At 55.6% G+C, this 27,894-nt stretch overlaps 2 protein-coding genes across 9 annotated transcripts in view; one reads left to right on the top strand and one right to left on the bottom strand.

The window, feature by feature from the left end:
• Nucleotides 1-27,831, top strand: part of VPS37B (VPS37B subunit of ESCRT-I) — a 36,240-nt gene extending 8,409 nt beyond the window's left edge. The window contains exons 2-6 of the mRNA XM_060170467.1: nucleotides 12,654-12,825; nucleotides 14,945-15,027; nucleotides 15,696-18,380; nucleotides 18,652-22,715; nucleotides 23,146-27,831. Of these exons, the coding sequence (XP_060026450.1) occupies nucleotides 12,654-12,825; nucleotides 14,945-15,027; nucleotides 15,696-16,199 (759 nt within the window). The 3' untranslated portion in view covers nucleotides 16,200-18,380; nucleotides 18,652-22,715; nucleotides 23,146-27,831. The remainder of the gene's footprint in view (nucleotides 1-12,653; nucleotides 12,826-14,944; nucleotides 15,028-15,695; nucleotides 18,381-18,651; nucleotides 22,716-23,145) is intronic.
• Nucleotides 19,711-27,894, bottom strand: part of HIP1R (huntingtin interacting protein 1 related) — a 27,591-nt gene continuing 19,407 nt past the window's right edge. For 3 of the 8 annotated variants that reach the window (XM_060170455.1, XM_060170461.1, XM_060170460.1), the window contains 22 exons: nucleotides 26,996-27,228; nucleotides 26,520-26,812; nucleotides 26,206-26,278; nucleotides 25,943-26,126; nucleotides 25,771-25,859; nucleotides 25,563-25,679; nucleotides 25,370-25,471; nucleotides 24,938-25,132; nucleotides 24,574-24,721; nucleotides 24,351-24,437; nucleotides 23,901-24,008; nucleotides 23,621-23,757; nucleotides 23,241-23,351; nucleotides 22,934-22,992; nucleotides 22,668-22,698; nucleotides 22,525-22,587; nucleotides 22,058-22,158; nucleotides 21,830-21,935; nucleotides 21,594-21,717; nucleotides 21,454-21,515; nucleotides 21,093-21,299; nucleotides 19,711-20,801 (listed from right to left, as the gene is read on the bottom strand). In XM_060170455.1, coding sequence (XP_060026438.1) covers nucleotides 20,754-20,801; nucleotides 21,093-21,299; nucleotides 21,454-21,515; nucleotides 21,594-21,717; nucleotides 21,830-21,935; nucleotides 22,058-22,158; nucleotides 22,525-22,587; nucleotides 22,668-22,698; nucleotides 22,934-22,992; nucleotides 23,241-23,351; nucleotides 23,621-23,757; nucleotides 23,901-24,008; nucleotides 24,351-24,437; nucleotides 24,574-24,721; nucleotides 24,938-25,132; nucleotides 25,370-25,471; nucleotides 25,563-25,679; nucleotides 25,771-25,859; nucleotides 25,943-26,126; nucleotides 26,206-26,278; nucleotides 26,520-26,812; nucleotides 26,996-27,228 — 2,678 coding nt within the window. In that variant the 3' untranslated portion in view covers nucleotides 19,711-20,753. Of the gene's footprint in view, nucleotides 20,802-21,092; nucleotides 21,300-21,453; nucleotides 21,516-21,593; nucleotides 21,718-21,829; nucleotides 21,936-22,043; nucleotides 22,159-22,524; nucleotides 22,588-22,667; nucleotides 22,739-22,933; nucleotides 22,993-23,240; nucleotides 23,352-23,620; nucleotides 23,758-23,900; nucleotides 24,009-24,350; nucleotides 24,438-24,573; nucleotides 24,722-24,937; nucleotides 25,133-25,369; nucleotides 25,472-25,562; nucleotides 25,680-25,770; nucleotides 25,860-25,942; nucleotides 26,127-26,205; nucleotides 26,279-26,519; nucleotides 26,813-26,995; nucleotides 27,229-27,894 lie in introns of those variants that run through there. The other 5 variants (XM_060170462.1, XM_060170459.1, XM_060170457.1 and 2 more) reach the window with 5 other exon arrangements.

Here is a 27,894-nt window from a genome sequence, read left to right as displayed (position 1 = left end):
TCCATCGCAGAACTCAGTCTGGTGGGGCTAGGTTCCCTGGGGCACACTTGGGCAAATGCTTATTTAAGGACATACATGTATCCATCTGCTTCCATGGCCCAGCGATATTGGTTTATCATAGACCCACTGTAGTTACTTGATATTGATGATTCTGTCTCATCAGAGGCTGTCCTTTGTGCTTTCATGTACTCTGTTTAAGAAGGCAAGGAAGGAGACTTCCCTGGTGATGCAGTGGTTAAGAATCCGCCTGCCAATGCAGGGGACGCGGGTTTGAGCCCTGGTCTGGGAAGATCCCACATGCCTGCGCACCTAGAGCATATGCTCCGCAACAAGAGAAGCCACAGCAATTAGAAGCCCAGGCACCGCAACTAGAGAAAGCCTGTGCACAGCAATGAAGACTCAGTGCAGCCAAAAATAAATAAATTAATTAGTTAAAAAAAAATAAAGCAAGGAAGTATATTTAAGATTTCTTAAAAAAAAAGATTTAAGATTTCTGATCCCAATTGATCAAACCTTTAAAAAATGACATTTTTAACATGTTTATTATAGAAAAATTTAAAAATACAACTGTAAAGAAGAAAAATATAATCACATGTAATACCACCGCTCAGATAAACACTGTTGAACATTTTATACATTTTCTTTATGTGTTTTCTACCACTAGGATCATTCTGCATGTAGAGTTTTTGACTTGTTTTTAATCTAAATTTATGCTCTGGGCATTTTATTTTTTGTCAGAAGATCCTTACATGACATGATTTTTAGTGGCTTATGGTATTTTATCATGTGGGTATGCCACAATTTATGTGACTAGTCCTTTATTACTGGATATTTAGGTACTGGGTTTTTTGGCTTTCATAAATTATATTGCGGTTAACATCTTTGAGCATAAATCTGTTAAAATATCAACACTTAATTTTTTTGAAAATGAGTCAGTCTTAAGTATCTAGGCAATTATTTTAGTTAGAACATCTTATTCCCTACATCACTTATAATTGCAGTTTTTTTGTTGTGAAATTTAAGTAGAATAATTTAGAGTAACTCATTCTCCTTTGACTAATCCCTTTCTCTACCCACAGACTAAAAAAAAAAAAATCTCGTTATTAGAATAGCATTTTCTCATACTGAATAGAAGATGAATAATTTCAGTCACGTGAGAGTAAACTTTTATCAAACTGAATTCTTGAGTCAGGTGTTGGAAAGTTCATGTCATGATGTATTTTAAATGTAAAAGCAAAATTGTCAAAAGATGTTGTCTTGATATACATCTGGGATCTACCTGGATAGGCATTTTCTTATCTGCACCTGTGTAAAGACTCGCCCAGAAAATTCTCATACATGCTTTTCTTGTAGTTTGTGGTGAAGAGGGGAAAACCCCAAAGCTCTCACTAAACAAGTGAACACTTTGGTTGGTTGTCTTGGCAAGAAACTACTAATAAGAAAATCAAAGTTTAGAAATTCTGTCTTCTGTAGGCTGCTTTCTTTTGGGGAGGGGGGGAGGGATCTGGATTTTTAAATTATGGTGGAAGCTATTAATTGACCTCCCTCTACTTAACTAAAGTGTTCCAGTAATTGGCATTCTCCATGCCCTTCATCAAATATAACGATTGATGCTCCCCCCCCCACCCGCCAATCATGATTAGATGCCCGGGCATTTCTGCTCCCACACCACAGTTGCGTGATTACCGAGAGTCAAGTGTGTTTTCTCTCAGACCTGTTCATTCTGATATATATTTTTTTAATTTTTGAAATTAATTTATTTATGGCTGCGTTGGGTCTTCGTTGCTGCGTGCAAGCTTTCTGTAGTTGCAGTGGGTGGGGGCTACTCTTCGTCGTGGTGTGCAGGCTTCTCGTTGCGATGGCTTCTTTTGTGTGGAGCACGGGCTCTAGGCGTGCGGGCTTTAGTAGTTGTGGCGCACGGGCTCAGTAGTTGTGGCTGACGGGCTCTAGAGCACAGGCTCAGTAGTTGTGGCGTACAGGCTAAGGTGCTCCGCGGCATGTGGGATCTTCCCAGACCGGGGCTCGAACCCGTGTCCCCTGCATTGGCAGGCAGATTCTTAACCACTGCGCCACCAGGGAAGTCCCTCATTCTGATTTTGTTACAGTAATTACATGATTTCATTAAGTACTATGGCAACCGAGGAACCGTGCGTGAAAAGAGAGAGTGAAAACTGTAAGCTGAGTGCTTTGGAAAGAGTTACTATAAGGTGATTCACTAGAAAAAAAAAGCTTGCTAGTATTCCAGAAGGATTCTGTTCTCATCTTGCTTGTCCAGTGTCTTCAGGTTCCCCACATGAGAGGATGTGGTCTAGGCAAAGAACTTCTGGAAATCGAGCTAGTGGACCCTTTCTCTAAGAAAGGACCTTTGCTTTAAATGAAAAAAATGGATAGGTCTTTAAAATTCTATGTGTTTAGTGAGTTACTGCTTTAACCAAACTGCTCAGTTAACCAGCAGCTGACTGGTTCTGATTATATGAAGTGAGGGCTTCTCTGTGTCCTGGCTCACCTGCTGTGAGATTCTGATTCTGTAGGACTAGGCTGGGGCCAGGTGTGACAAGCCCCTTGCTTTTAGGAGATGAGGGACAGAGGCAGGTGACATCGTGTTCAGTTTGGGCCCCATCCTGCCTTCTGCTCCTCATCCCTTCTTCCACGCAGAGTCCCCAGGAGTTACAAGGCCAGTGATACTAGGAAGGTAACATTTATTATCCACACCACTATCCACACAAGTCCAGGAAGTGGGACAGATCTTGTTTTTTTCTCCCCCCCCCCCCGCACTGAATATTAGGAAATACGTCTTCTAGGGAAAAAAAAAATACAACGGAACACCCTGGTATGTTGTGCCTGCCAGAGGTAGAAAACAATCAAATCCTGTGTAGCTGAGACCACATCTTCCCTGGGGCGAGTCCCTTTATTGTCAAGCCTAGCTTTTTGCATTTCCTGTGGTCAGTTGCACTTACGGTGAATAACATACTAATTTTTAAGATGGAGTCAGCTCCATATGGAAGGGATTGGTCGAGTGTCTGCTACTTTCTGAGGACAGCAAGTTTCTCTCAACAAGAAGGATTTTGATATCTGTGATCAGAAGTAGCAGTCTTTATTAATTTAATATGTTCTGTTGAGTGGTTGTTTCAGTGGAACGTTTGATAAGCAGCTGGCAAATTTACTTTCCCGAGTAGGCTGTAGCCTTGGAGATGGTTTCGCACAGCCCACGAGATTGTCGTATTTTAGAACAGTTTCATAATGTTCTACAGTTCTTTCACGGGATTTTTTGTATTTTCCTATCCTTAATTTTTTTAACATGTTAAACAGTCCAACTCAGCAACTGTTAAGTTTTCTCATAGAAACTCAGGGAACATTTGGATTGAATCAAGCCACACTGGGTTGTGTTTACAGGTCACCTCTGGGATATTATAGACTTGGATTACAGGCTCCACCTGAAAGCTCGCCTTCAAATGGAAGACTCTGGTGAAATGAGTGCATCACTGGGAAGGTCTTTTCACTGAATGGAAGATGAATTTGGGTTTTCTGATAACCTAACCTTTAGTATTAAAGCCCAAACTCAAATTGCATGTGACTTTGGTGAAATCTACTGTAAAATTAATTGGTGAACTAGATCAGGTGTAGCACAACAAAAGGAAACGAGGTTAACCTGGCTGAATGCGTGCCAACCTTTTTATCACCTAATCCATAAGCCTGCTATGTTTAAAGTCTGAATGCAACCTGAACTTTTCTAGTGGAAAGTAAAAGGCTAAGATTTCTTTCATTCTGTATCTTTGTATTATATATAACTTCCTATTTAATTTTATTTGGAGAGGAAAGTATCAAAATCAAAATGAATTTCCCACCAAAAGGAACCAGTGTTTCTTTGAGGAGGCCCCACCTGAGTTAGGGGCAGCAAATGTACAGATTGGTCTGGGACATCTTGTTTTACCAGAGAGCAGGGCAGCTGTCAAACCTCTGGGGTATGTCAGCCTAAGAGCCAGCTCAAAGTGTCTTCCACTGGCCACGGACAATTTGAGCATTAGGAAGATTAATGACTACAGCTGATTAAAAATCTGTTACTTAATAATGACACCTCCAGAAAAAGCTTATTAGTCGTTTTTGGAGGTTGCTTGAGCACTAACTCAATCTTCTAAAAGTTGGCTTTAGAAGTGGAGGGGTGGCGAAATCAAACATTCATCCTGCTTTCCCTGTGTAAATTATTTCCGATACTCAAACAGATGAGGCAGAATGCTCAGAGGAATTCAAGCCAATACATACAAAAGATGAAATTAAAGAATTTTTAGTAAGTGTAGTTACAGCATTGTAGTTAAAGTTATGAAGTTCTTGCCCATTAAAGATACATATTAAAGTTTTTACGGGTGAAATGATATTATGCCGAGATTTGCTTTAAAATACTTCCCCCCCAAAAGTGGGGCATACAGAAGAAACAAGACTGGCAAATGTCGCTAATGGCTGAACCTGGGAGAAGGGCGCACGGGGATTCATTATACTTACCTCTGCTTTTGCTTTGTGTTTGAAATATCCTAATAAAAGGGTAAATGAGAGGCATAAATAGAAATGAAATTTAGGTGATTACTGGAACTTGAAAATAGAGAAGTGGTGGTAGACTGGGTAGGTTCTGTGGCATAATTCGTGGTGTAATCCTGTAGAAAAGACACCTGGAGACAGAATGCCCTAACTCTTAATGTCATACCTCTGGAGTTACTTCCTGGCACTTGTGACTTTGGTGATCTCTTAAACCTCCCTAAGATTGCATTTCCTTTTTCCTGAGTAAAATGGGGACAAATCTGTCTCACCCTCGCTGAGAGGATTAAGGAGATATAATGCGTGACGGGACGGTGGCACAGTGCCAAGCACGCGGTGAGAATTCAAGAAATGTTCACAGATATTGTTGAACTGTGTCAGGTGCTGGCGAGAGTGAAGCTGTCACGTCACCACCAGTAAGTTGTCTTACTTAAATCTTTAAGTTCGCATCTGTTTGATTTTTTTTTTCCCCTGAACCTTTCTTTTTAAACTTTTAATTTTATATTGGGTATAGCTGATTAACAATGTTGATAATTTCAGGTGTACAGCAGAGGGACTCAGCCGTACATATACATGTGTCCTCCTCCCCTCAGCCTTTTCTTGGAATAGCAGATGCAGTCAGGGCTACAGGCTGCAGTACAGGGTGAATGGCGCCCTCTGGAGTTAGGCCCTGGAGCTGAACACCGCCCGTCTCCGTGGCGGTCTTGACGCGGACACTTATGCTCAGGAGGACAGACTGTGTTCTGGTTGTTGTTCCCCCAGAGCCTGGCACGTAATGGTGCTTCTTAAGTATTTCTTGAATGAATGAATGAAATGCGCAAGCCGCTGTGTTGGAGCACGTTGCGGTGGCTGTTATGAGCCATACATAGTCTAGGTGCTGGAGTTCATGAGTGACTTAAAAAAAAAAAAAAGATGTGTAAAGTATTGTGGCTTCCAGGCCATCACAATCATAAACATTACTCCCACATTCTACCCGCCTCTAATGAGTCTCCACATGTGTGTTGCATGTCTGATGTCTACGCGGTAATGGGTAGTTTCGCTTTAGAGCAATCACTGTCATAATCTTAATTTTTTCCCTTTATGCTTTTTTTCCAAACTGTGATCACTCCTGTGGTAAAGTAGGGGTGCAGATAGTTTCACCTGGTTGGTTGTAATAACGAGCATTCATCTGTGATGTTACTGTTTAAAAATTTATTATAAACATTCAAAGAAGCTAATCTTCAGAGCAGCTTAGCAAGGTTTTAACAACTGGCAGGTGTGGCCTGAGGCCCAGCAATCAGGAGTCCTCCGGATTGAGGTGGACACAGACTTAGCAGCAGGCGTGTGTTGGCCTGGGTACTGTGCTGGGTTCTGGGTATCGGGGAGTGAACAGGGCTCAGTTTTCCTCTTAAGGGGCCTGATGTTCTCATCAGAAGGGTGAGCGTGAACTCAGACGTCGTTGTATTTCCTGGGAAAAGCCATTCCAGTTCTGTCCATCAGGCCTTTGGCGAGACAGGGCACTCAGAGCGCCCCAGGGCTGGTGCAGAACGGGCCACAGGTGTGCACTTCTCAGCCTCAGGCCTGAGGGATGGAGCTGGGTGTGGAGACCGAGAGAGGGGGCTGCTTTTGATTGGGGTGGGGGGTTTGGTCACCTACAGCGACCCCAGAGGAAGGGGACCCAGAGAACCCCCTCCTCATTTCACTCTCGTCCCACCCTCAGTCCCCATCGCCGAATCCAGCTAGAACCAGAAGGCAAGGGGCCTAAGTGGTGGATGTGGTTCAGCCAGTTGGCCCCTGGGGCACAGAGCAGGATGGAGAGTGGATCTCAAGGAGAGGTGGAAGATTCCAGCCCTGGATCAAGTCCTCTGGATGCCGTAACACATTACACAACTTGGTGGCTTAAAACAAGACAGATTTATTCTCTCACAATCCGGGGGACCAGAAGTCCTAAATCAGGGGTGTCCATGCTCCCTCCGGAGACTCTAGGAGAGAATCCGTTGCTTGCCTCTTCCAGCTTCTAGTGCTGCTGGCCTCCTTGGCTTGTGACCGTATCACTCCATTCCCTGCCTCTGTCTTCACATGGCTTTCTCCTCTATGTGTTCTCCTCTGTGTGTCTTGTATAAACCCACTTGCCATTGGATTTAGGACGACCCAGGTAATCTAGGATGACCTTTGTCTTCTTTAACTTAATTACATCTGCAAAGAGTCTTTCCCCAGATAAGGTCACATTCCCAGGTTCCAGGGATTAGAATGTGGACATTTCTTTTGGGGAGCCACTGTTCAGCCCACTACAAGCACCCGTCACTCTCGCAGGAGAGTTAAAACGCCATTGTGATACAGTGATAGCTGTTGGTGTGACTTTGTTTAATTTGTCTTCAGTCGAGGGGCACTCCGCGAGGGCAGGGTCCGGCCTGCCTCGTTCGCCCCTGTGTCCATCGCCAGCCCTGCCCAGGGTCAGCGCGTAACAGTGCCTCAGAAGATCCTTTTTTGGATGAATGAATAAACTGATGAACGGACAAGCACCGTGAACTACAATACGGAGTAAAACCAGGGGTGTGCTCTGTGAGGCCACAAAAAAGAGCTCAGATGTCACTGTGTGCTGAAGGAAAGCCAGTTCAGTTATATCAGTTGGGTCTCTGGTGCAACAGGGGGCGCTCAGCTTGGGGGAGTCGAGGGGCGTTTAGTAAAGGTGTTCTTTACAAGGAGATGGTGGGTGTAGACCCCTCAGGGCTGGTGCAGTTCAGCTTCGAGCCGAACACTTACAGGGATGGATGGAGCGGTGAATTGTGCCTCAGAGAGCACCCGGCGATCAGGGAGTGAGAGCGTGTGTAGCTTTTCGTACGGCTCTCGGAGTCGAAAAAGACCCAGAGCCACAGCCAGGGCAGGGCCTTGAGGAGGGGCTTTATATGCAGGGGCTCGAGCAAAGTTGTTGGTGAGGAGTGTTTTATCTACCAGACGGAATGTTTACTTGTTAAATAAAATGGGATCCTTTACTTTGTACAAATACTAGGCCTCTTAGCATCGCAGTAGGTGAGAGGGCAAACCCGTGTTTTTTTGGTTTGTTTTGTTTTTGGGCTGCATCTCGTGGCATGCGGGGATCTAGTTCCCTGAGCTGGGATCGAACCTGTGCCCCCTGCAATGGAAGCGCAGAGTCTTAACCACTGGACTGCCAGGGACATCCTCCAAACCTGTGTTTTTATCTTAGTTCCCGTGTCCTTACTGGGTTTTGAGCATTTAAAGAACTTCAGTACGATCAAGAATTTCCATCTATTTTGTTGAAATTTGCTCACATAATCCAATAATGTCATTTACTTTGTTATGATAAGGATTATATTATAGTGTAAAGGGGGAGTAAGGGACTACTCTGAGTATTTTCCCATAAAAGATTTAGCTTGGAAACATAGGCAGATTTGCCCATTGTAGTGTTTATAGGAAGGCACAGTTATAATTATAGTTGAAGGGGCAGACAGGCCAGCTTAAATCAGAACTTCACATTGTGGAAGCATCTGGTTTGGAAAACATCCACTGCAGACCCAAACCTTGACCCAGCTCTGGACAGTGGGGCGCAGGCAGGCCCCCGTCCTGGCCCCGAGTGCCTCTCAATTGTAACCACTGCGTGTGTCATGCAGAGGGGAGTTTATGTCTGTTTTCCTCCTCACCAACTTTATTTTCTTCCACACTCCCCCAACCCAAATGATGACCTGTGCATTTGAGGTAGAATGTACATTCTGTGAAAACGTCGTATAGTGATGTAAGCCTCCCACTCTGCCTGGACAAGTATATGTAAAAGACCTTGGTTTTTTGTTTGTTGTAAACAAAGGCAGCTCATCTCCCTAGAGCCTCTGCCCTTCTGGTTCTACTAATACCTAACAGGTTTTTTTTTAATTAAAACATAATTACTTTCTATAAATTTATACATGCTTATTATAAATGATTCAAACGCTATACACAAGTAGAAAGAGGAAAGTAAAAAAAAAAGTCGCACCACTGAGAGGTTGCTGTTAGCTTTGGGTGACCATCCATTGAGACAGCCCTGCTCACGGATGGACAGATGGGCAGAAGTCACTGTATAAATGGATCTTACTGTAAATGGTGCTATCACACATCTCAGTTTTCTTTGATTTTGAACAGAAAAGGAAACTGAAGTGAAACTGAGTACATTTATAAAAATGTTTCATTACCACAGTTTATTTCCTGAAAAGATTTCTCTGTGGTTAAGAAAAAGAATCATGAGAAACCATCAAGAGGCTGGGACCCAGTTTTCAATTTCAGGGCGCATGGCTCCGCACGCGGCCTCCTCTCGCACGGGTCCTCGGATCAGGAGGACCGGGGCTGGAGAGTCAGACTGCACGTCCTCCAGGGTGGCTGCCACTTCGGCCTTGCTGAGTGTGGTGTGCAGGGTCCCCCCCGAGTCCTTTGCAAACGATAGAACAAGTCTGGCTGCTTCCTCCCAGTTTTCCTCAACTGGGATGATGAAAAGGAATGTTGGGGAGGAAGGTCTTTCTCTAATGCAGCATCAAAGGCGTGTTTGGGCACCGATGCTTGTGCTGGAAGAGCTTTATCAGAGGCTTTTCCCCACTTCAGCCTACTCCCTGGCCACCGCTCCCGCCACCACTGTCTCCACTGTCCACCTGGAGAGGGTGCGGGTGTGCCCTGGGTGGCCACTGAGAATTTCCTGATAGTCTTGTAAAAACATCTGAGCACCCGGGGATAGAAAGAGCACAGCCAGCGTGACGGTCGTCTGCATTGGCTGGAATTTTATTTTGCCTCTGCATTCGGTGCATGACATGTTGTAGGAGAAGTGATTCTGACCTGACTTGGACCCCAGGAGAATAAACTTTATTCGTAGATATATTTTAGGGTGGAACTGTGAGGCAAGGATCACCTGGGGGCTTTGAAGACACTCTCTAGGCCTGGGTCCCCTCCTAGAGAATTGGGCTCATCTGGGGCTGGTCTGGGCCTGGGGAACTTGTCAGCGCCCCCTTGCCTTCAGGTAGTTCAGCTGATGCTGAGAACCCCCGCGGTAGGCTGGCACTTGGCGGTGCTAGGATGGTGTACTTCCCTCACGCGATGCCTTTCCAGTGGCCCCTCGGGACCCCTGTGCTTGTGGTCTGCCTGCGCTGAAGACTTGGGGAAACTCCTGATCGGATGGCCCTTAGATCCAGGACGAGTGAGACCCTCCACCACAGTCCCTAAGGGTTCCTCTATTACGGGAGCCCGTCTGTTGCATAAAGGATTTGGGGCATTTGTTGCTTGGCAAGCACAGCTCATGGTTTTTTTCTTTTTGACTCTGCGTTTTGTTACCCACCTAGCTTGCCAGATCCAGCCTCAAGTGACTGGCTTCTTAGGGGCTGAGAGGGCCTCTCTGATTGAGTCCGCAGATCCTTGCTGAGTGGCTGCTGTGTGCTGGCTGTTTGGCACACCACAGATGACGGGATACCCAAAGGGGGTAACAGTGAGCGGGCGCACAAACGTAGTGCTCACTGGTTGCCATTGGTGGCAGGAAGGAAACAGGTGCTGTGACGGGGCGGCCGCTGGCTTAGCGAGGACGGCCAGGGAGGCCTCTGCGGACAGGGCGCTCAGCTGGGACCGGGCAGTGAGGCGGAGCCGGGGGCCTGCTCAGGGAGAGCTTGGCTGGTTCTCAGAACTGCCGGGCCGGGGCGAGTGAGGACCAGGTCACCCCAGGGCTCAGAGGTCAGGGCCTGACGAGTTCGGCTCCATTTTCGCTGATTCTCAGTTTGAGAATAGGAGGGTGCCTGTTCCTCTCAGTTCTCTGGGCCTCACTCAGGGCCTGACAAATCACAGTTGCTCGGTAAGTGTTTATTGAACACAGAACTGATTGAGTCAGAATGATGGCATGCACGGGACAGTGGGTCCTGACGGTGGCCTTGAATACCTGCCCCTTCCCGTCCATCAGATGAGACCAGTCGGAGCAAAAGATCTCATCAATAGTCTGTCTTATTTATTTATAATTAAAGTTTAAATTTTGAGATAATTGTAGATTCACATGCAGCTGTAAGAAATAACACAGAGATCCTGTGGAGCCTTCACCCGGGTTCCCCCACTGACAACATCTTGCAAAATTCTAGTCCACTCCCAAGCCAGAATTTTGACACAGATATGGTCAGAGCAGGGCACCGTGGCCACGAGGAGCCTTCCTGTCGCCTCGTACAGTCACTTCCCTACCCCCAACCACGAATCCATCTCCATTTCTGTAGTTTCGTCCTTTCAAGAATGTCGTATACACAGAATCTTGGAGGCTGTGACCCTCTGGGCGGGTTTGTTTCTTTCGCGTAGCCTGTCCCCTGGATCTCCGTCCAAGTTGCACGTGTCTCAGTAGCCCATTCTTTCTTAGGTCTGTGCTCTGCTCACGGTGTGGGTGTAGTACTGCATTTAGCCGTTCACCTGCTGAAGGACACCTGGGTGGCTTCAAGCTTTTGATTACACAGAAGGCCGTTCTGAACATTCACGTGCAGGCTTTTGTGTGAACATAAACTTTCATTTCTCTGGAATAAATGCCCAGGTGTACAATTTCTGGATGGTAAGGTAGTTACCTGTTTTGTTTTAAAAGAAATTGCCGCGCTGTTTTCCAGGGTGGCTGTGCACTGGTTGGCTTGCATGTTCCCTTAAATGGCTTCATCGAAGGAAAGGCTCTTCTGCAGGACCTCTGGATGCAATGTACCTGGAGGCCGAGCTGCTGTGGGTAGGGCTTGGGGTGGTGCTGGGAGCCCCGCAGGACCCCTCCACAGTCTGCAGGACCAGGAGCCCAGTTAAACTAGGTCCTTCCAGCCCTCACAGTCCTTGCTGGCTGAAAGCAGCAGTGAGAGAGGGGAGAGTGTTTCCGCCGTGCTAGTTTGATAGTATTGAGCTAGAGGCTTCATTTTCTGTTTGAACTTAAATTTTGCTTTACCCTGAGCCTAATCTTGAGGGCCCTGCCCTGTGGGCCGTGCGAGAGATGCAGACTGTGTGTCTGCTGAGGAGAGGAGCCCCCCACTCGGTGGTCAGGGCCTCCTGCTAGAGACCTGCATCTAAGGCTCGCTCTTTGTTCTCACGTGTGTGTGTGTGCGCGCGTGTGCGTGCACGCGTGCTGGGAATTGTGCGCTAGCACCAAAGGGTATGGCTGGAGGGGGAGGGGTTGAAGCGGAGGCAGCAAGGCCAGGAACCTACAGTCAGACGAGCAAGAGGAAGGAAGTAGCAGCGAAAATAGCCTGGGTGGGGCGGGGTGTAGAAAATATCAAGGGGAGGGCAGGATGGCTGGTGTGGGGCTGACGGAGACCTTTGGAGAGAAACAGGGGCAAATAAGACTTCAAGTCCAGAAAGCGAGGTGGCTGCAGGCCGTGGAGGAGCCCCTCAGCAGCAAGTGGAAAGGGGGCTGAACTAGAAGTAAGACACGTTGGTATTTTTGCTTTTTTATTCAATGTACTTCTGGTTACGTTTCATTAGGACTTCCTCACCTTTTCTCAGACCTCGCATTAACCCCTCTCACCCCTGAGGTCCAGGCGGGCTTCTCCACCCACACGTGACCTGTCACCCCCGGAAGCACAGGACCCCTGTTGGGCAGATAAATCCCCGCCCCCAGCTTTGGATCAGCGGTGCTGATGGACCAGCGGTCAGGAGCTGGGGAGGCTCAGGCCTCTGCTCAGACGTGAAGAGCTGGTGTTGGGCGTAGGGACAGAGTAGAACAGGGCCCCTGAGTGGATTCCTTCCCAGGGTCTCGGGCTCTCGCGTTTGATCTCAAAGCCTGATGACTAAGCCTGAATTGACACCATGCCAGCTGGCCCTCCTCTGATAAAAAGTGATTCTTTCACTTCTCTGGAACAGCAGCAACTCGTTTTGGAAAACTCTAGCTCTAAATCTTTAGAGCCGTTCGCTCCTAAGAGCACAATGGCAGTGGTAAGGAATTCCGGTCACAGCACAGCTCCTGGGGTAAAAGCTTCAGCAGGTCCTGGGACAAAGCCCGTCCTGCAGGCCTGAAGGAGAGGAAGTGGTCTCGCTCTTTAAGAACGGGAGCAGCGTCCAAACTAGAAATCGGGGCTGGCGTTGGGGTGGGGGCAGCTGCCCAGCCAAACAGAAGCTGCTGCGGTGGCCCCGGGGGTGGGGCTCGGGGCTCACACGCTGGTTCTCATCACCCTGTATGGTCTTTGCAGACGCAGAATGTTCAGCTTAACAAAGAAATGACGCTGGCCAGCAACCGGAGCCTGGCAGAAGGAAACCTTCTCTACCAGCCCCAGCTGGACTCTCTGAAAGCACGTTTGACCCAAAAATACCAGGAACTCCAGGTGCTCTTTGAAGCCTATCAGATAAAAAAGACCAAATTAGGTAACTCTTTAAGGGTGATCTTTCAAGAATAAAGAGCTGAGGGAAGGTTGCATTTCCAAGCTGTTGCACTAACCAGGAAAGAAGTGTTACTGTGGGGCAATTTCAGATTAAGGCAGTCACTACTGCTGTGAAAAAATAGTTTATATATAGGATTGTGTCAGTAATTTAGAAGAATAGACTTGACTACTTTTTTTTTTTTTTTTTTTTTTTTTTTGCGGTACGCGGGCCTCTCACTGTTGTGGCCTCCCGTTGCGGAGCACAGGCTCCGGACGCTCAGGCTCAGCGGCCATGGCTCACGGGCCCAGCCGCTTCGCGGCATGTGGGATCTTCCCGGATCGGGGCACGAACCTGCGTCCCCTGCATCGGCAGGCGGACTCTCAACCACTGCGCCACCAGGGAAGCCCTTGACTACTTTTTAAACAAGACTCTACCTTTTCCAAACAGTATAGAAAAAAGGCAATTTTTCTGAATTATGATATACAGCGAATGCTTTATCCTTTAAGTTAGGCCCTCACAGTTAATGTTGAAAAATATTCATCACTGGAATACTTTATTTTAATGTCACACTTTACTTTGCAGCCATTATGAAGTGACGCAGGCATTGACTATTGTTGAAGCCTGAGTGCATTGGGGGTAGCTTTCAAGGACACTGAGATTAAGAGAAGGTTAAAAGGGGAGTTCCCTGGTGGTCCAGTTGTTAGGACTCAGTGCTTTCACTGCCGTGGCCCTGGGTTCAATCCCTGATCAGAGAACTAAGATCTCACAAGCCGAGGGGCACAGCCCAAAAAAAAAAAAAGAAGAGAGAAGGTTAAAAAATCACCCCCTTCAGTGAAGTGTACAGTGACGTCCGATACCATGATTCCTGTATCTGTGTAACTGCAGTAAAAATGCACTGTAACACACCCGACCAGAATGAGTAAAGGTGAAAAGACTGGCAACACCAGTGCTGGTGGGGATGCGCGGTTCTTCCATTGCTGGGAGGAGTGAGAATTGGAGAAGCTGTTAGCACCTGCTACAGTGAAAAGTAGGCATGCTCTATGATTCAGCAGTTCCACTGCTGGGTGTCTCCCCAACAGAAGCGAACGTTCACTCATGTCTATCAAAAGATGCACACAACGGGCTTCCCTGGTGGCATAGTGGTTGAGAGTCCGCCTGCTGATGCAGGGGACACGGGTTCGTGACCCGGTCCGGGAAGATCCCACATGCCGCGGAGCGGCTAGGCCTGTGAGCCACGGCCGCTGAGCCTGCATGTCCGGAGCCTGTGCTCCGCAATGGGAGAGGCCACAACAGTGAGAGGCCCGCATAACACACACACACACACACGCACGCACGCACACACACACACACACACACACACACACGATGCACACAAGAATGTTCATTATAGCTTGCCTTGTGAGAGCCAAATTTGGAAACAGTCTAAGTGTCCATGTACAGAATGGTGGGTAGGTTGTGACACTTACACAACTTTCAGTGCCACAAAGCGCGGAAAGAAATGAACTGCCGGTTCATGCAGCAACACGGATGGTCTCGGAGACATGGTATTGAGCGGAAGAGGCCAGCACAGAGCACATACTGTGTGGTTCCACTTGTGTGAAGTTCAGAAGCAGGCAGGACTCTTGGGTAGTGGAGGGCACTCTGGGAGTGGCCTGGGGAGCCTTTGCAAACACTCTGTATCCCAGGCTGGGTCATGGTGGTTGGGTTTGTCTATGTAAATACATATATACATATATATGTAAAAATTCAGGTGGTGCACCTAAGATGTGTATACTTTATGTATTTATGTAAATTATCACTCAGAACTCCAAAGGAAATAAATTATAGGGTTAATTGCAGGGTTAGGTTGCAAGGTTGGGTCACACGTTCAGTAATCGCCCCTGTATTGTGAGGCGGGAGGGTGACGCCGGCTGCCGTTACGGCCTTTCCTCTCAGCTTCCTGGAAAGTCAGCTCAGTAGGTGTGACCCTCCTGTCGCCTGTCCAGCGAAAGTACACTCTTTCTTTGAAAGGGAAGTGGGGAGGAGACTGGGGGAGCGTGTCGTCCTGAGGGGCCGGGGGTCATGGTGGTTTCTGAGGGTGTGCCCGTGCCCCTCACGCTCTCGTGCCTCCTGCTTCTTCCAGATAAACAGTCCAGCAGCGCTTCCTTGGAGACCCTGTTAGCACTTCTGCAGGCGGAAGGGGCCAAGATCGAGGAGGACACCGAGGTAAATCCAGCCAGCCCAGCGGGGCGCCCCAGGGCAGTTACCTGGGCCTGGGCCCAGTTCCCCCAGGGCCGGCGTGCCGGCTGCGCGGAGTGGGCAGGAGTGGGCAGCCCAGCCGGTGGGCTGGGGAGAGCGCCAGCCTGGGGGCCAGGGAGGCAGCGGGGGCGGTCTGGTCCTCAGGTGAGGGGTGCACGCTACATTGTGAATCGGCGCCCGTCCCGTCTGCGTCAGCTGGCCGGGCAGAGCCTGCGGGCACGACCAGCTGAGCACCCGAGGCTTAAGCCTCGCTGAGCCGTAAGGAAATGAGTCAGGGTCCAAAGTTGTGTGGTTGTAGCCTCGCCGGACTAGGCCGAGTGCTCTGAGGAACCGTCGGGCGGGGTGGCCCTCGTTGGTGCGAGCGAGTTTCTGTCCTGCTGACGGTGTGGGGCTGGCAGGGTGCAGCCAGTGGAGGGAGGGAAACGCTGGTCTCGGCCGGGGGCTTAGCAGCTCGGGCCCCTCACCTTAAGGCGGGCTCTCCCCAGGGCCCGCTGCCTGTCCGGCAGGTGGGACCAGCACCTCTCTTCCCGCTCGCTCGGCCCGGGTGGGGCACCAGGAGCGGCCGGGGACAGGGAAGGGATGGGTGTCCTCACGGCTGACCTGCCCCGTGAACCGGGTTTCTCCTGCTCCTCCAGAACATGGCAGAGAAGTTTCTCGATGGAGAGCTTCCCCTGGACTCCTTCATTGATGTCTATCAGAGCAAGCGGAAACTGGCCCACATGCGAAGGGTTAAAATCGAGAAGCTCCAGGAGATGGTGCTGAAGCGGCAGAGACTTCCACAGGGCCTGCCGCCGGCCCCGCTGCCCCCCAGGGTGCCCGAGCCAGCGCCCACTGCCCCCCTGCCCTACCCCTCCCCGGAGGCCAGCGGGCCCCCCTCCGCGGTGCCTCGGCGCATCCCTCCCCCACCGCCCCTGGTGCCTGCGGGACGCTTAGCCACGCCATTCGCCGCCGCCCTGAGCTCAGGACAGGGCCCCCCGCACCCAGTGGCGCAGTGCCCACCGCTGCCCCCGCGCGGGGGCCTCCCCGCACAGCAGGGCTTCTCCCTGCAGCAGTTTGTGTTGCCACCGTACCCGCCGGCGCTGCCCCAGAGACCCCCGCCCCGGCTGCCTCCGCACCAGCCAGGCTTCATCCTCCAGTGAGCGGCCCTCGTCCTCCCCGTGAGACTCCCTCGCCGGCGCCTGCTGGCCGGGTCCGCGCACGCAGATGGAGGCCGTGAGCACCGGCTGCTCTGCCAGGGGCTCTGGTGCTCGGGCCAGGGTGTCCATCTGGTTGTAGAGCCGTAGGTCAGCGGTAAGCACACGTAGAACCCTGGTTGTGGACACCTAGGCGGTTGTGCGCTGGGCCTCAGCCGGGCATCCCGTGGTCGCGCTGGTTTGTGTTCTCGGTATGATTCCTCAGTCTGGCGTTGAATTTGTGAGTTTGGGGAAAGTCGTCGTCTCCCCCCACCCCGCCCCCCGCCTCCGTTCCCATGTAGGATCGTGGTCCTCCCGTTGCAGCTTTATTTAATAAGCATGGTTCATCATTTCTGCTTTATTTTCAAGACAGTTCTGTGGGTCCCAGCCCACTGCCCACCGCGGCCTCTGGTGGGGGCCGGTCGGGTGGGCCAGCCCGGAAGGTGCTTCCTGAACCCGTGTGGGGCGGGCAGTCCTCAGAGTCCCTCCCTCCCCCGAGCCTGGATGCTTCAAAGCCACCCTCGGAGTTTGCACTCGGCCCCCTGCCACGTCCAGGGGCCGGGCGAGCTGCGGCGGGTGAGGAGGTGGCCGGGAGCTGAACTTGGCACAGCAGATGACGGCCCCAGCTCCTCCTCTGCCTCCGCCTCGAGCCAGCCCGAGGCTCTCTATGAAGAAGTACTCCTCCAATATTTTTACTATGTGTGTGATTTTCCTGTTTTATATTGGGAAAGAAAACTTTTTTGACACTCATAAGACCATTCAGGGAAACTTTATGAAAAATGCACATACTGTTCTGAGCAGGTTGAGAGTGCAGATGAAGTGAACGCAGTTTCCTTTCTTGCAAGCAGTGCACGGTCGCCCCCGCGGGGCCCGTGCTGTGCCTTAGCTTACCTGGTGCCAGGAGTGGCCGGACAGGCGCTGGGGCGGCGTCACCGGCCGCTGCTGCCCCGGCGGCTCTGCGTTCCGGGAGGGGCTTGTCTGCGTTCCTTGTTGTGTTGCAGGTGGAAGAAAAGCCCACCCGCCTTGAACCAGAATGCCCTTAGCCAATATTCTCTGCCTCTGGCTGGGCCTTGGGGCAGGGGTGTGACAGAGGGATGCCAGCAGCATCTCAGCTCAGTCTGGAGAAAGCCTGCCCCTCAGTGTTAGGGAGGTACCAACAATCTCCGATGCTCTGGCAACACCACGGGCTGTGCCTGCCCCCTGGGTTCTCATCCGCATGTGCCACGTGTGCCGGATTCCCAGGGCCCCAGGCGGGGCTGGGGGTAGCGTTGCCACCCACCTGTTGACCAAAAAAGGCCCGTGTGCTCAGGTGTGGAACTCCTGACTCTGGCCTGTGACTCCCCAACTGGCTGCTGCCCAGGTGACAGAATCCAGGCAGAGCTCAAATGGGGTCTGTCCCGGCAGGCCCTGGGCGAGGCCACCAACCTTTGTCCTCAGTTACTGTACATTTCTACTCCTGGACTTGAACTCCTGCTGTATTGTAATTGTTTTTAAAGAGAACAGCTGTATAGGACGATTTACTGCCCTGCCAATCAGGTGGGCCTGTTAACGCCTGTGTCTCTCGAGAGTGGTGCCACCCAGCCCTTTACCTCTGCCGCCTGCAAGGGGCGCAGCCAAACGTGTGCGCTCGGTGTTGATGTGGGGGAGGGGCCGCCAGGCTGGCCTTGCCGTCTCCAGGGCCACATCTGAACTGTGCTTGTAAAGCTGTTAAGACCCCTTTTAATAAATAGAGAATTGTTAATAACGGCCCTGTCCTTTATTTGCCTGGGGACCCTCATGACGTGTTTGGTTCTAGAGCATCAGCAGTCAGCGTTCCAACAGCGAGGCTGACTGGTGTGGCTCTGAAGTTACAAAAACTAAAGGCCACTGAGGTGGTTGGTCTTGATCCGAGAATCTCAAATGTGCACCAAAAGAGGCAGAAGGAAGCGCGCTCCTCCTGTGTCGGGGTGTCTTTGGGGTTTTAGCCGCCCTGCCAGGGCCTCAGCAGGGGACTCAGGGTGCCCCCTGGGCTCAGTTCCCCCCCGCCCCGGCTTCTGTCCACAGGCCGGCTGCACAGCTGATGGAAACTCTACTTAGAACATTCTCTGCTGATTTCAAGTAAATGATACAATCCTGTGGCCGGCATTCTGCTCTGAGACTCGCCCACAGGTGTTTAAAGGGGACCCGTGGCCGAGTCATGCGCTGCTGGCGGCTGGGAGGAGGGACCTCACTGCCCGCTGGGGCCTTTGTGGAACACGAGCACGAAGCAGCCCCGTGAATCGCTGTGTCCTCTAAACAGATGCCATTGCCTTCGTGTCACAGTGCCGGGAGGGTGTCTAGGAGACACTGCTATGGCTTTCCTGTAAGAGGGAAGCGTTTCCTGAGAAATCGCCTTGCTTTTGTTCATGAGAATGTGACTGACAGTTTTGTCTTTTCCCAGTGGCTGCTGGGAAGCTTACAGCCAAATCTGCAGTCCACCCCCCCTTGGGGGCGCTGGGCTGGACAGAGCCACGTGTGATTCTCTCCTCCCTCGTCGGGGCTGCTTTGCTCACGGGACATCCAGGGAGGACCAGTGCCTGACCTCAGCCGGACTGGTAGGTGCTGCGCGCACTGCGGGGCTCCACCGCGACGTGTGCTCACTGAGGACCTAGGTGCAGTCGGCTCACACCAGCCTTCACTGGTTTGGATTTGGTGAGAGAACCATCTGCTTTAGTCTGTTTGCCGAAGCTGTTTTCCTTGCAAATAAGGACCAGACACTGCTCCCTCTCACTGCCCTTCCAGTTCACGGAGGCTAGTTTTCAAAGCCCTTTCTCACCTGACCACACCCGCCCCCTCACAGCCCCATTTCATCCTCCGGGAAGCCGAGGCGGGGGAGTGGCGTGCTTGCCACACGGCAGGAGCCACACGAGGCGCCCTTTTCCTCCCCGACCTGCGCCGTCCTTTGGATCCACAAATGCTGGTGACCTTGGGGGAGGGGTGCGGTTGCTGAGGGCAGCCGGCCACGGGGTGCTTCCAGGGAACGTGGGTGTGGGCACAGCCAGCTGCACTCTCAGGAACCTAGACGCCTGGTAAGTTCTCCAGTGTAAAGGCTGGTTTGGCCACTGCAGTCAAGTCCAGCCAGGGGTCAGGGTCACCACCAGGCTCAGGCGTGAAATTCAGGTGAAATCCTTCAGGTAAGATTTGTAACTGAGGAATCGGCCTCACCCCTCCCTCCCTGAAAGAGGCGGAGCTTCCAACAGCGCTGGGGGAGGGGGATCAAGACCCGAGGGGGCCTCTGGCTGGGAACAGAGGCCTCTCAGAGAAGAGCCCTTAGACTCCCCAAACAAGCGTCCCAGAGTCACAAACCTCCCGGGAAACGAGCCGGACACTTCTTGGCAGAACCGGAAGCGGGAAGGTTTTCTGTGGCTCGCATGTTCCACTGTTTCCTGCAGAAACTACGGGGGTCCCTCCCCTCCCCAGCGTACTGGCCCTGGAGAAATGAAGAAGCAGGCGCAGCCTCTCACTGTGGGGTGACAACAGTCAAAGTGCGGTTTATTGCTGATCTGACAGACACTTCAACACGAGGAAATACTACACGCAAAGCGAATCGAGCTGCCGCCTTGTGATCCTCTCCAGGCCAAGATTCTTCCTTCCAGCCAGGCCTCCCTCTTCCCAGGAGGAGGCGGGGGGCTCGAGGAGAGCGCGTTCAGCCCTCCCTGAGGGCTGCCCCCTGCCCCAGGAGCACCAGGTGCCTTTGATCTGATCCGAAGAGGGCGCAGGCAGCTCCTAGTTTCTGGGCTTTTTCTGGCTAAGTTGGAGAGGCCTGCGGGAGGGCTGGAAACCTCCCAGGGATGGGGAGGCAAAGGGAGGAATGAGGTGGCTGGGCATGGGGAGGGGCAGCCAGACCAGGGGAAAGAAAAACAGGAAGCAGGAGGGTCACCGCAGGTTCCAGCAGGAACAGACTCTAGGAGGATGGCAGCACCCGGCCTGTCCCCCTTCCCAGGCAAGGGTCTCGTCCTCAGCGCTCACGGTCACTGACGCCCTAGAGCGAGGCCCAAGGAGAAAGGGGCACTACCCCCAGCCCACCTAAGAGCATCCTGCTTTGCCTGAGGCCGCACCAGGTCCCAAGAAGGCCACGAACAGGTGATGTCTTCCCCATGTCCCCAACAGCCAGCACAGACTGTGTTCTAGTCACCTCTAACCTCAGACCACGAGTCCCAGGGGCAGGGGAGGCCCGGCCCAAACAAACACCCCTTCCCGTAGCCCTGCTTTCTGGTGTGTTGCACACAAACTCACAAAAGATCTAACTCAGAATATTAGAAATGCTCCGTGTATTTCCTGAAGAGCTGTGGCTCAGGCCTGCTGGGTCCTGGCTGCTCTGAGAAGTTCCTGTTGCAGGTAACTAGGCTCTCGTCCGGGAAGAACTGCTCCGGTCAGCCCCGGTCAGCCCTGAGCCCTTGCGCTCAGCGAGGGCTGGGCCTTCTCAGAGGCTCCTCAGCCACGAGGCCCAGGCCTGGCCGTCAGCCTCCCCGCTGGACCCCTCGGGCGCGGGGGTGGTAGTGGCTAGTAGTTGACGAGTGGAGCCGCGTAGCTGCCATCCTTTTTGTCAAGCTGCAGGAGTCAAAGGTGAGGGGGCTCGGTGGCCACGGCCAGGAGTGCCTGACATGCCTTGCGCCGGGCCCCAGGCACCCCGCCGCTCCTTGGCCCCTGCCCCTTCCCTGGCACGAGCCCTTGGCACCTGCCGTGCTCCCTGCGTTGCTGGGGCCGCGTGTCTGCCCCCACTGGTCAGTGGCTTCTGACCGTCCCCAAGGCCCGCTGCCCCACAGGCCAGTGAGCAGAGGCCGGGACAGCACTCCTGGGGCCCCTCTGCTGTCACCCCCCACCCGCACTGACTCCCCGCACCTGCTGGTCCTGCCTGGGGGCCACGCTGGGCTTCTGGGCCAGGGGCGGCTTCTTGGAGGTCCCACCGCGGGGGGCAGCGCTGGGCCGGCCGGGCTCATCCGCACCGGGCGTCCCCACGGCCCCGGCCAGCATGTAGTGCTGCTTCCGCAGCTCGCCCAGCCGCACGCGCTCCACCTCCAGCGTCTTCTCCAGCTCCAGGACCCGCACCTGCAGCCCGGTGCGCGGCCGCTCAGCAGGCCCACGGCCGCTCAGCAGGCCCACGGCCTCGCCCCAGGGGCCCTCCCGCCTTCCCGGAGCTCAGCCGCGGGAGAGGGACGGGGGTAGGAGGGGGGACTGGAGAGGGACAGCCGAGGGCGCCCACCTGGGTCTCCATCTCCTGCTTCTTCAGCTTGATGAGGGAGAGGCCGGAGAAGTCCATGGTGTCTGCGGCCAGAGGGGAATGGGTAAGCATCTGGGCACCCGCCCCCAGCCCGGCCGCTGCACCGGGGCCCCAGCACTCGCCTCTGTCCTCGATCTGCTCCTGGCCCGACCTGGTGGAGGCCACCACGCTGGCGGCCATCTCATTGACGGCGCGTGAGCATTCCTGCAGGCGACGCAGGTGTGGGCTGTGCTTGTCGGCCTTCACCTGGGGGGGCAGGACGGCCTGCTGGCTGCACCACCCCCATGCCCACGGTCTCCCCGCCGCACGTGGTGCCGCCGCCACAGTCGGGAGCCCAGGAGCCCGAGGGGAGGCTCACCTTGGAGGCCGCCACCAGCTGGGCTGTGCTGGCCGCGATCTCGTGGGAGCAGACGATGAGCTCCTCGTACTTGCCCGTGTGAAGCACCACCCTGTCAGCTGACTCCCTGGGGGCAGAGCCAGGCAGGGCCTGGGTCTCCGACCCCCTGGACGGCAGGCCGCCTCAACACCCCTCCCCAGACCCTGAGCACCACACACCCTGCTGCCCCCCCGACCTGAGGCAACATACACCAGCTGCGTGGCTCCCCAGCCCACGGCCTTGGAGGCGGAGATGAGGCCTTCCGTCCACCTGGAATTCTTGGCGTAAAATTCCTGCTGCGTGGCTGCCCCCTAGTGGTGACAGGAGGGCGGGGTGGACCAGTCAAGGACGTCCTGGGTGGCAACAGATCCCCGCGGGTGGGCCCTCCTCCCCTCACCCCGGCCACTAGGGCGCATCCCTGGGCCGTGGAGGATTGGTCTGGGATTCCCAGGTGCGCTGCATGCACTGGGAGGGCCTGTCAGCACTGCACACTCGGGTGTCTTATGCCCAAGAAGAGTCCCGTGGTCGGCTTAAGCCACGGGGCGGGTGATCCGCGACCGAGAGGGCTCTGGAGTCAGGCCCCTTTCAGGAACCTGTCCCTCGATGGCCTAGCTGTGCAGCCTGCCCGCTAGGGAGGGAGTCCCACCTGGCCCCGTGAGACCAGCGGCCCAGCTCACCCTGCCGCTCTCCACGATCTCCTTCTGCAGGCTCGTGGATGTTGTCACCAGGAGCCGGATGGCCTGCCAAGACCAAGACGTGTGTCATTCTTGGGGGCCCGGCCAGGCACGGGGCCCACCCTGGGTCGCAGCCAGCCACTCACCTTCATCAGGTCTGTGCAGGAGTTGAGGATCCTGAGAGGAGCAGAAGGGTGAGGAAAAGAGAGAAAAGGAGCTGCAGTGCGGCCCCAGAAGCCACGGGGGCGTCAGGGTGCTCGGCAGGTGGGCCCACAGGGTCGGGCGTGCTCTGCGGTTCCCAGGCCTTCTTTCTGGAGAGCTAAGCAGTCAGGAGGGCAGAAGCCCCTCCCCCCCATCTGGAAAAACTGGGGAACCCGCCCTGGGGCGACTGGCGGGCAGAAGTAGGTCTCACCTCTCATTCACCTCCAGCTTCACCCCAGAGCTGGCATGGCGGGCCTGGTTCATCACGTCCTACACCCGATGGCAGAGCTTTGAGTGGGTGGGGAGGAGAGCAGCGTGCGAGGAAAGGGGACACCCGCACTGGACCAGCCCCGGAGCCAGGGAGGTGAGGCCCAGGGCCCGAACACCAGGGCCCCCACCCACCCTCCCACCTCTGACCTGCAGAGGCCGTCTGGCCGTCGCACAGAGGCTGAGTGCGGAGGGGGGTGCAGCCCGCACTCAGCCCAGCGCCCCCGGGGCTCCTGCACCCTGGTCCTCACCTCGATTCTCCGCACCGCATCTTCGATGGCCGCAGACGTGGCCGCCATCTCCTTGTCCACCACAGCCCCGAGTTCCTCCTGACGCACGTCCAGGATCTTGGGCTTCAGCTCCTGGGGGATGAGGGAATCCAGGAGTCAGAGGAGGTGGATTCCACCTCCCGCCACCCCACAGAGCCTGGGAGCGAGACTGGGGCTGCCGGGCCCTAGAGAGTAGTGCTCTGTACCCACCCACCCCGTGTCCCACAGCTACACGTTCTACACGTGAGCACCTATTCAGCCCAAACTGGAAGGAGGCGCAGAGAAGCTAGGGACCCCAGCCCAGCACCACCGCCCCCCTGCAGACCCTGACCCACACTTGGCATCCCGGCTGCACACCTCACCTGGCCCAGCTGAAGGATGCTCTGCAGGGGGGTCTGCACCAGGCTGGGCTGGGCCTGCAGCAGAGCCTGCTGATCCTGCAGCTGCCTCACGAGCTCCAGCGCCCGCACTCCACATTCCCTGCAGGTGTCGATCAGGCCTGGGGGGAGAGGGCTGAGGGAAGCCAGTGCCGAGAACCCGGGGAGACCCTAGCTGGGTCTGACGCCAGGACCTATCAGCAGCCGCCCCCCTTTCCCAGGTCCACGGGGAGGAGCTCGTGTGACAAGCCCAGGGCGCACTTACGGTCAGCAGGGTCAGTGGGGGCCAGGTGGGAGGTGGCACTGCCATGGACGATGGTGTCCGCGGCCAGGTGGGAGAACCGGGTCAGGGCTGCCACAAGGGCAGAGGCGTCTACGCGGGAAGAACAACAACCCTCAACGCTGCTGCTCTGGAACAGGCCCCGGTGGTGCCTCTCCTGCCTGGCAAGCCCACACAGGCTCCAGTACCCCAGCTCTCGGTGGGAGGGGGCCGGGCCAAGGTCACGCAGCTGGAAAGCAGCATCGCAGGAACCACCCCCGGGTCTCTGTGACCCCTGGCCCGAAGGGCTGATCTCTGGAACCGGGCTGGGGCTTACTGGAGAGGCGCCTGTGGTGGGAAACCGCCCTGAAAGCAGGAGGCGGCAATGGCCCGTGGGCCCGGGTCACCACCGCTGGCGGCCTCTGCCCTGCCCAGGCCGGCCCCAGCTGCACTCACCTGCCCTGGAGATCAGGTATTGGGCGTGGCCCTTCTCCAGGGTGCTCACGGCATCCAGGGCAGCCTGGGCCCTGCTCACCAGGTAGTCTGCCAGCACAGGGAGAACCGGTGAGGGGCAGAGCCTGGCCTGAGGCCCCGGCACCCTCCTGCCCACCTCCCTCAGGGTGGGTGGGTGGGTGAGGAGGGAAGAGCAACGCCCGAGCGCCTGCCGCCGCGGCCCTACCCGGAGAGCTGGTGCAGCGCAGGTGCAGGGGGTCGTCTAGCTTGCCCACGGCATCCTGCAGGATGCGCTCGGCCTCGGCAGCGGTGCCCCGCAGCATGGCGAACTGCTCATCCAGCAGCCTGCGCTGCAGCCCCTGCTCCTGAGACTCCTGGTGGGAGAAGGTGAGGCAGCGGTGAGCCAGCCAGGCCCCAGCGGAGACCCTCGCTGGGGAGGGGGCTTTAGCGAGAGGCCCTGCTGCACCCCCTGTGCCTGGGCTGCTCCCTCAGGAGCGGGGCGCGCAGCTCATGGTAAAAGGGAATTCTGCCCCAATTCAGCTGTTACGCAGGGTGAGAGTGCGCAGCAGGGGGGCGGGGCGGGCCCGCACCTTGTCTGCCAGCCGCCCCTGCAGCTCGCCCCTCTCCCTGGAGCTGCGCTGCTGCTCCTGGTCCAGCGCCGCCTCCTTCTCCCGCACCAGGCTCTGGGCTGCCACCAGCTCAGCCTGCCGCTGCCGCATTTCGCTGCTCAGTGTGTCCTTCTCCGCACTCAGCGTATCCAGCCTCGAGCTCAGCTCCAACCCGCTCTGTGTACACCTGGCTGGTGAGCAGGGCTTCCAGAGGCCCCGCCCGCCCCCATCCCCACCCAAATCTACAGACCCTCCCTAGGGCCACAGGAGACTGAAGGCTGGCTGAGGGCCCAGGAGCGGGTCCTGTGCCCAGTATACTTCCTGGGGCTGGGTCAGAGCCACACCCCAAGACCAGGGCAAGCCGCTCTAAACCACGCCCCGCTCCGTGGCAGCCCGGCCTGGGAGGGCCCACACCTGCTCCGCGTGGCTCAGGGCCGCCTGCGCCCGCACCAGCTCTCCCGCCTTGGCCTCGAGCTCCCTCTTGAGCTTCTCCAGCTGGTCACTCTGCTCCTCCAGCTACGACGGGAGGGGACAGGACGTCACGGGGGCAATGGAGCTGGGGGGTCACTGGGGTCTACGGGGCAGGGCCTGTGATCACGGGACGCACCTTCATCTCTGACTCCCGTTTCACCTGCTCCACCTGGAAGGCCAGCTGCTCCTTCACCCGCGCCACCTCCTCCTGGCTCTGCTGTGTCACCGTCAGCTGCTTGGCCGTGTCTGCGTTCTGCACCGGCGGGGACCAGGGACAGGCTCGGCTGGGCTGCGCTCGGGGTCCCCTCCTCCCACCGGCCCCCGTCCGCGCCCCCCGGGCCTACCTTCCGGAGCAGCTCGGCGTGCGTGGTGATGAGCTCGCTGTGCTTTTCCTTCAGCTTGTTGTAGCGCGCCTCGGTGGCGCTGGCCTTCTCTGCGGAGGAGGCGGAGGCTACGGCCGTGACCCCCAGCCCGGCGGCGTACCCCCCGCCCCACCCTGCCGCCCCGCCCACGCACTCTCCGCCTCCTCTCGCAGCCCCTGGTGGCGCTCGCCCTCCAGCTGGGCAGCGCGCAGCCGGGCCACCTCGTGGCGCAGCTGCTCGTTGTCCACCAGGGCCTTCTGCTTCTGCTTGCGCTGCTCCTCCAGCTCGGCCTCCAGCGCGTTCACCTGGCCCTTCAGCTGCGCCATGTACCGCTGCGCCTGGGCGGCGGGAGGGTGGGGTGTAGGTCCCCCGCGCGGGGCAGCCGCCCGCCCCTGCGCCGCCGCCCGTGCCCCTCACCTCCAGCTGGATCTTGTCCAGCTCCGTGCGGAGCGTCTCCACCTCCCTCTTCAAGGTCTCTATCTGGAGGTCCCTGGGGACAGAGGTCAGGCGGGGTCTTCCCCAGCCCGCGTGGTCTTCCCCAGCCCGCGTGGTCCCGGCGTTCCAGTTCACTCAACCGGGACGATCAGGGGACCCGGGCACGGCCACTGGTCCTCTCATCAGCACCCCCTCGGGGTTTGAGCATCTCAGGTCTGTGTCCCCAGACAAGATCTTTCGGGATCACAGTTCCCGGAAGGCTGTTTCCCACGATGGTGGGCTCCCCCGGCCCTCACCTGTCGTCTTTCATGGAGCCATTCGGGGGTCCAAATGTCTGCTCAAAGAGGTCAGCCACCACCTGCCACGGCAAAGCACGGTGACCCCCGCCCCTATTCCCCCAGGCCAGGAGGGAGTCCCAGGTGCCCCCAGCGAGGAGGGGGCGGCTCACCGCTGGTTCCGCGGCGGGGGGCCCCGAGCCGATCTCGATGAGGTTCTCGGGCTCCTCGTCCTCGGGGGCCTCCTCGGGAATCACCACCACCGGCTTGATGTGCTCGGCCAGCGCCGAGGCCCGCAGGAAGTTGGGGGGTCCCTGAGGGGGCAGCGGGTGAAAGCGACCCAGCGCTCCCCCCAGCAGAAGGCCCTCCCTCTGCCGCTCCCACAGCCCACACGAGGCCCCACATGGCGCCCAGCCAGGCGGCCACGGTCCTCAAGCCCAGAGCCCAGGGCAGAACAGGGCTGCAGGCTGGCGGCGGCCGCTGGAGGGCGCAGGTACCTCGGGCAGCCGGGGGATCTGGATGAGCCGCTTGAAGTAGAGCATGTCAGAGGCTCTGCGGAAGAAGTTTCTGAGGCTGCGGGGACGGGGACGGAGGCGAGAGGTCAGAGGAGCCAGGCCCCAGCCCGGTAGCCCCAGCACACGCCGCCACCCTCCACCCGGCCCAGGCTGGTACCTGTGAAACTGCTCATGGAACCGGTCCCGGTGGCCTTGCAGGGTGTCTGCCGGGAGGCCTGGGGGCAGAGAGGTGTAAGGGGACTCCCTCCTCGCTCACTGCTGTGCCCGAGACTTCAGATCTGCTCCCTCCCTTCCCCCTCCCTGCTCCTCCACGTTCTAGAAACCATCACAGATTAGACAGATTACCTGCCACCTGGCTGCGTCCCACCCACCATCAGGAGGGCCCAAAGAACCCCCTATGAGGAGTTCAGCTCTCGACTGAGTGAGGGAAGGAACCGGTGAGTGGGACGGGCAGAACCCTGACCACAGCGCACCGCACGTGGGCTCTGCTGGTCCGTCAGGTCGCCCTCCCTCGAGTTTGCCCAAGGTTGACACTGGAGCAGCTCACAGACCCCAGCCAGCAGCCCAGACCCTTTCTGAGCACTAAGGAGCCACCACGTGCCTCCCCCAGTCCTCCCCGCCAGCCCAGTGCACACCCCGCTGCCGCCTCCAAGGCCAGGCGGTTAAGAGAACTGCAAACACGTAAAACTACGTGGCTCTTCCCATTAAATCTTTGTTTTGGAAAATAGTGATTTTTTTTTATAACAAGTATGTTATTTATGTTAGTGGGTAATGAGTTTATTCCTGTTATGTTTAATTAATAAATATCTTAAAGACTGCTTGACTCCCATCCCTGATACAGTCTATCAGCACAGCCCTCTGGGGCTTCAGCTGACCCTCGG

Source organism: Lagenorhynchus albirostris, chromosome 14 (assembly GCF_949774975.1).
Source record: "Lagenorhynchus albirostris chromosome 14, mLagAlb1.1, whole genome shotgun sequence".
Classification (NCBI taxonomy): Eukaryota; Metazoa; Chordata; class Mammalia; order Artiodactyla; family Delphinidae; genus Lagenorhynchus; species Lagenorhynchus albirostris.
Note: the sequence above shows the minus strand (reverse complement) of the source record. Positions and strands in the feature narration are given on the sequence as shown.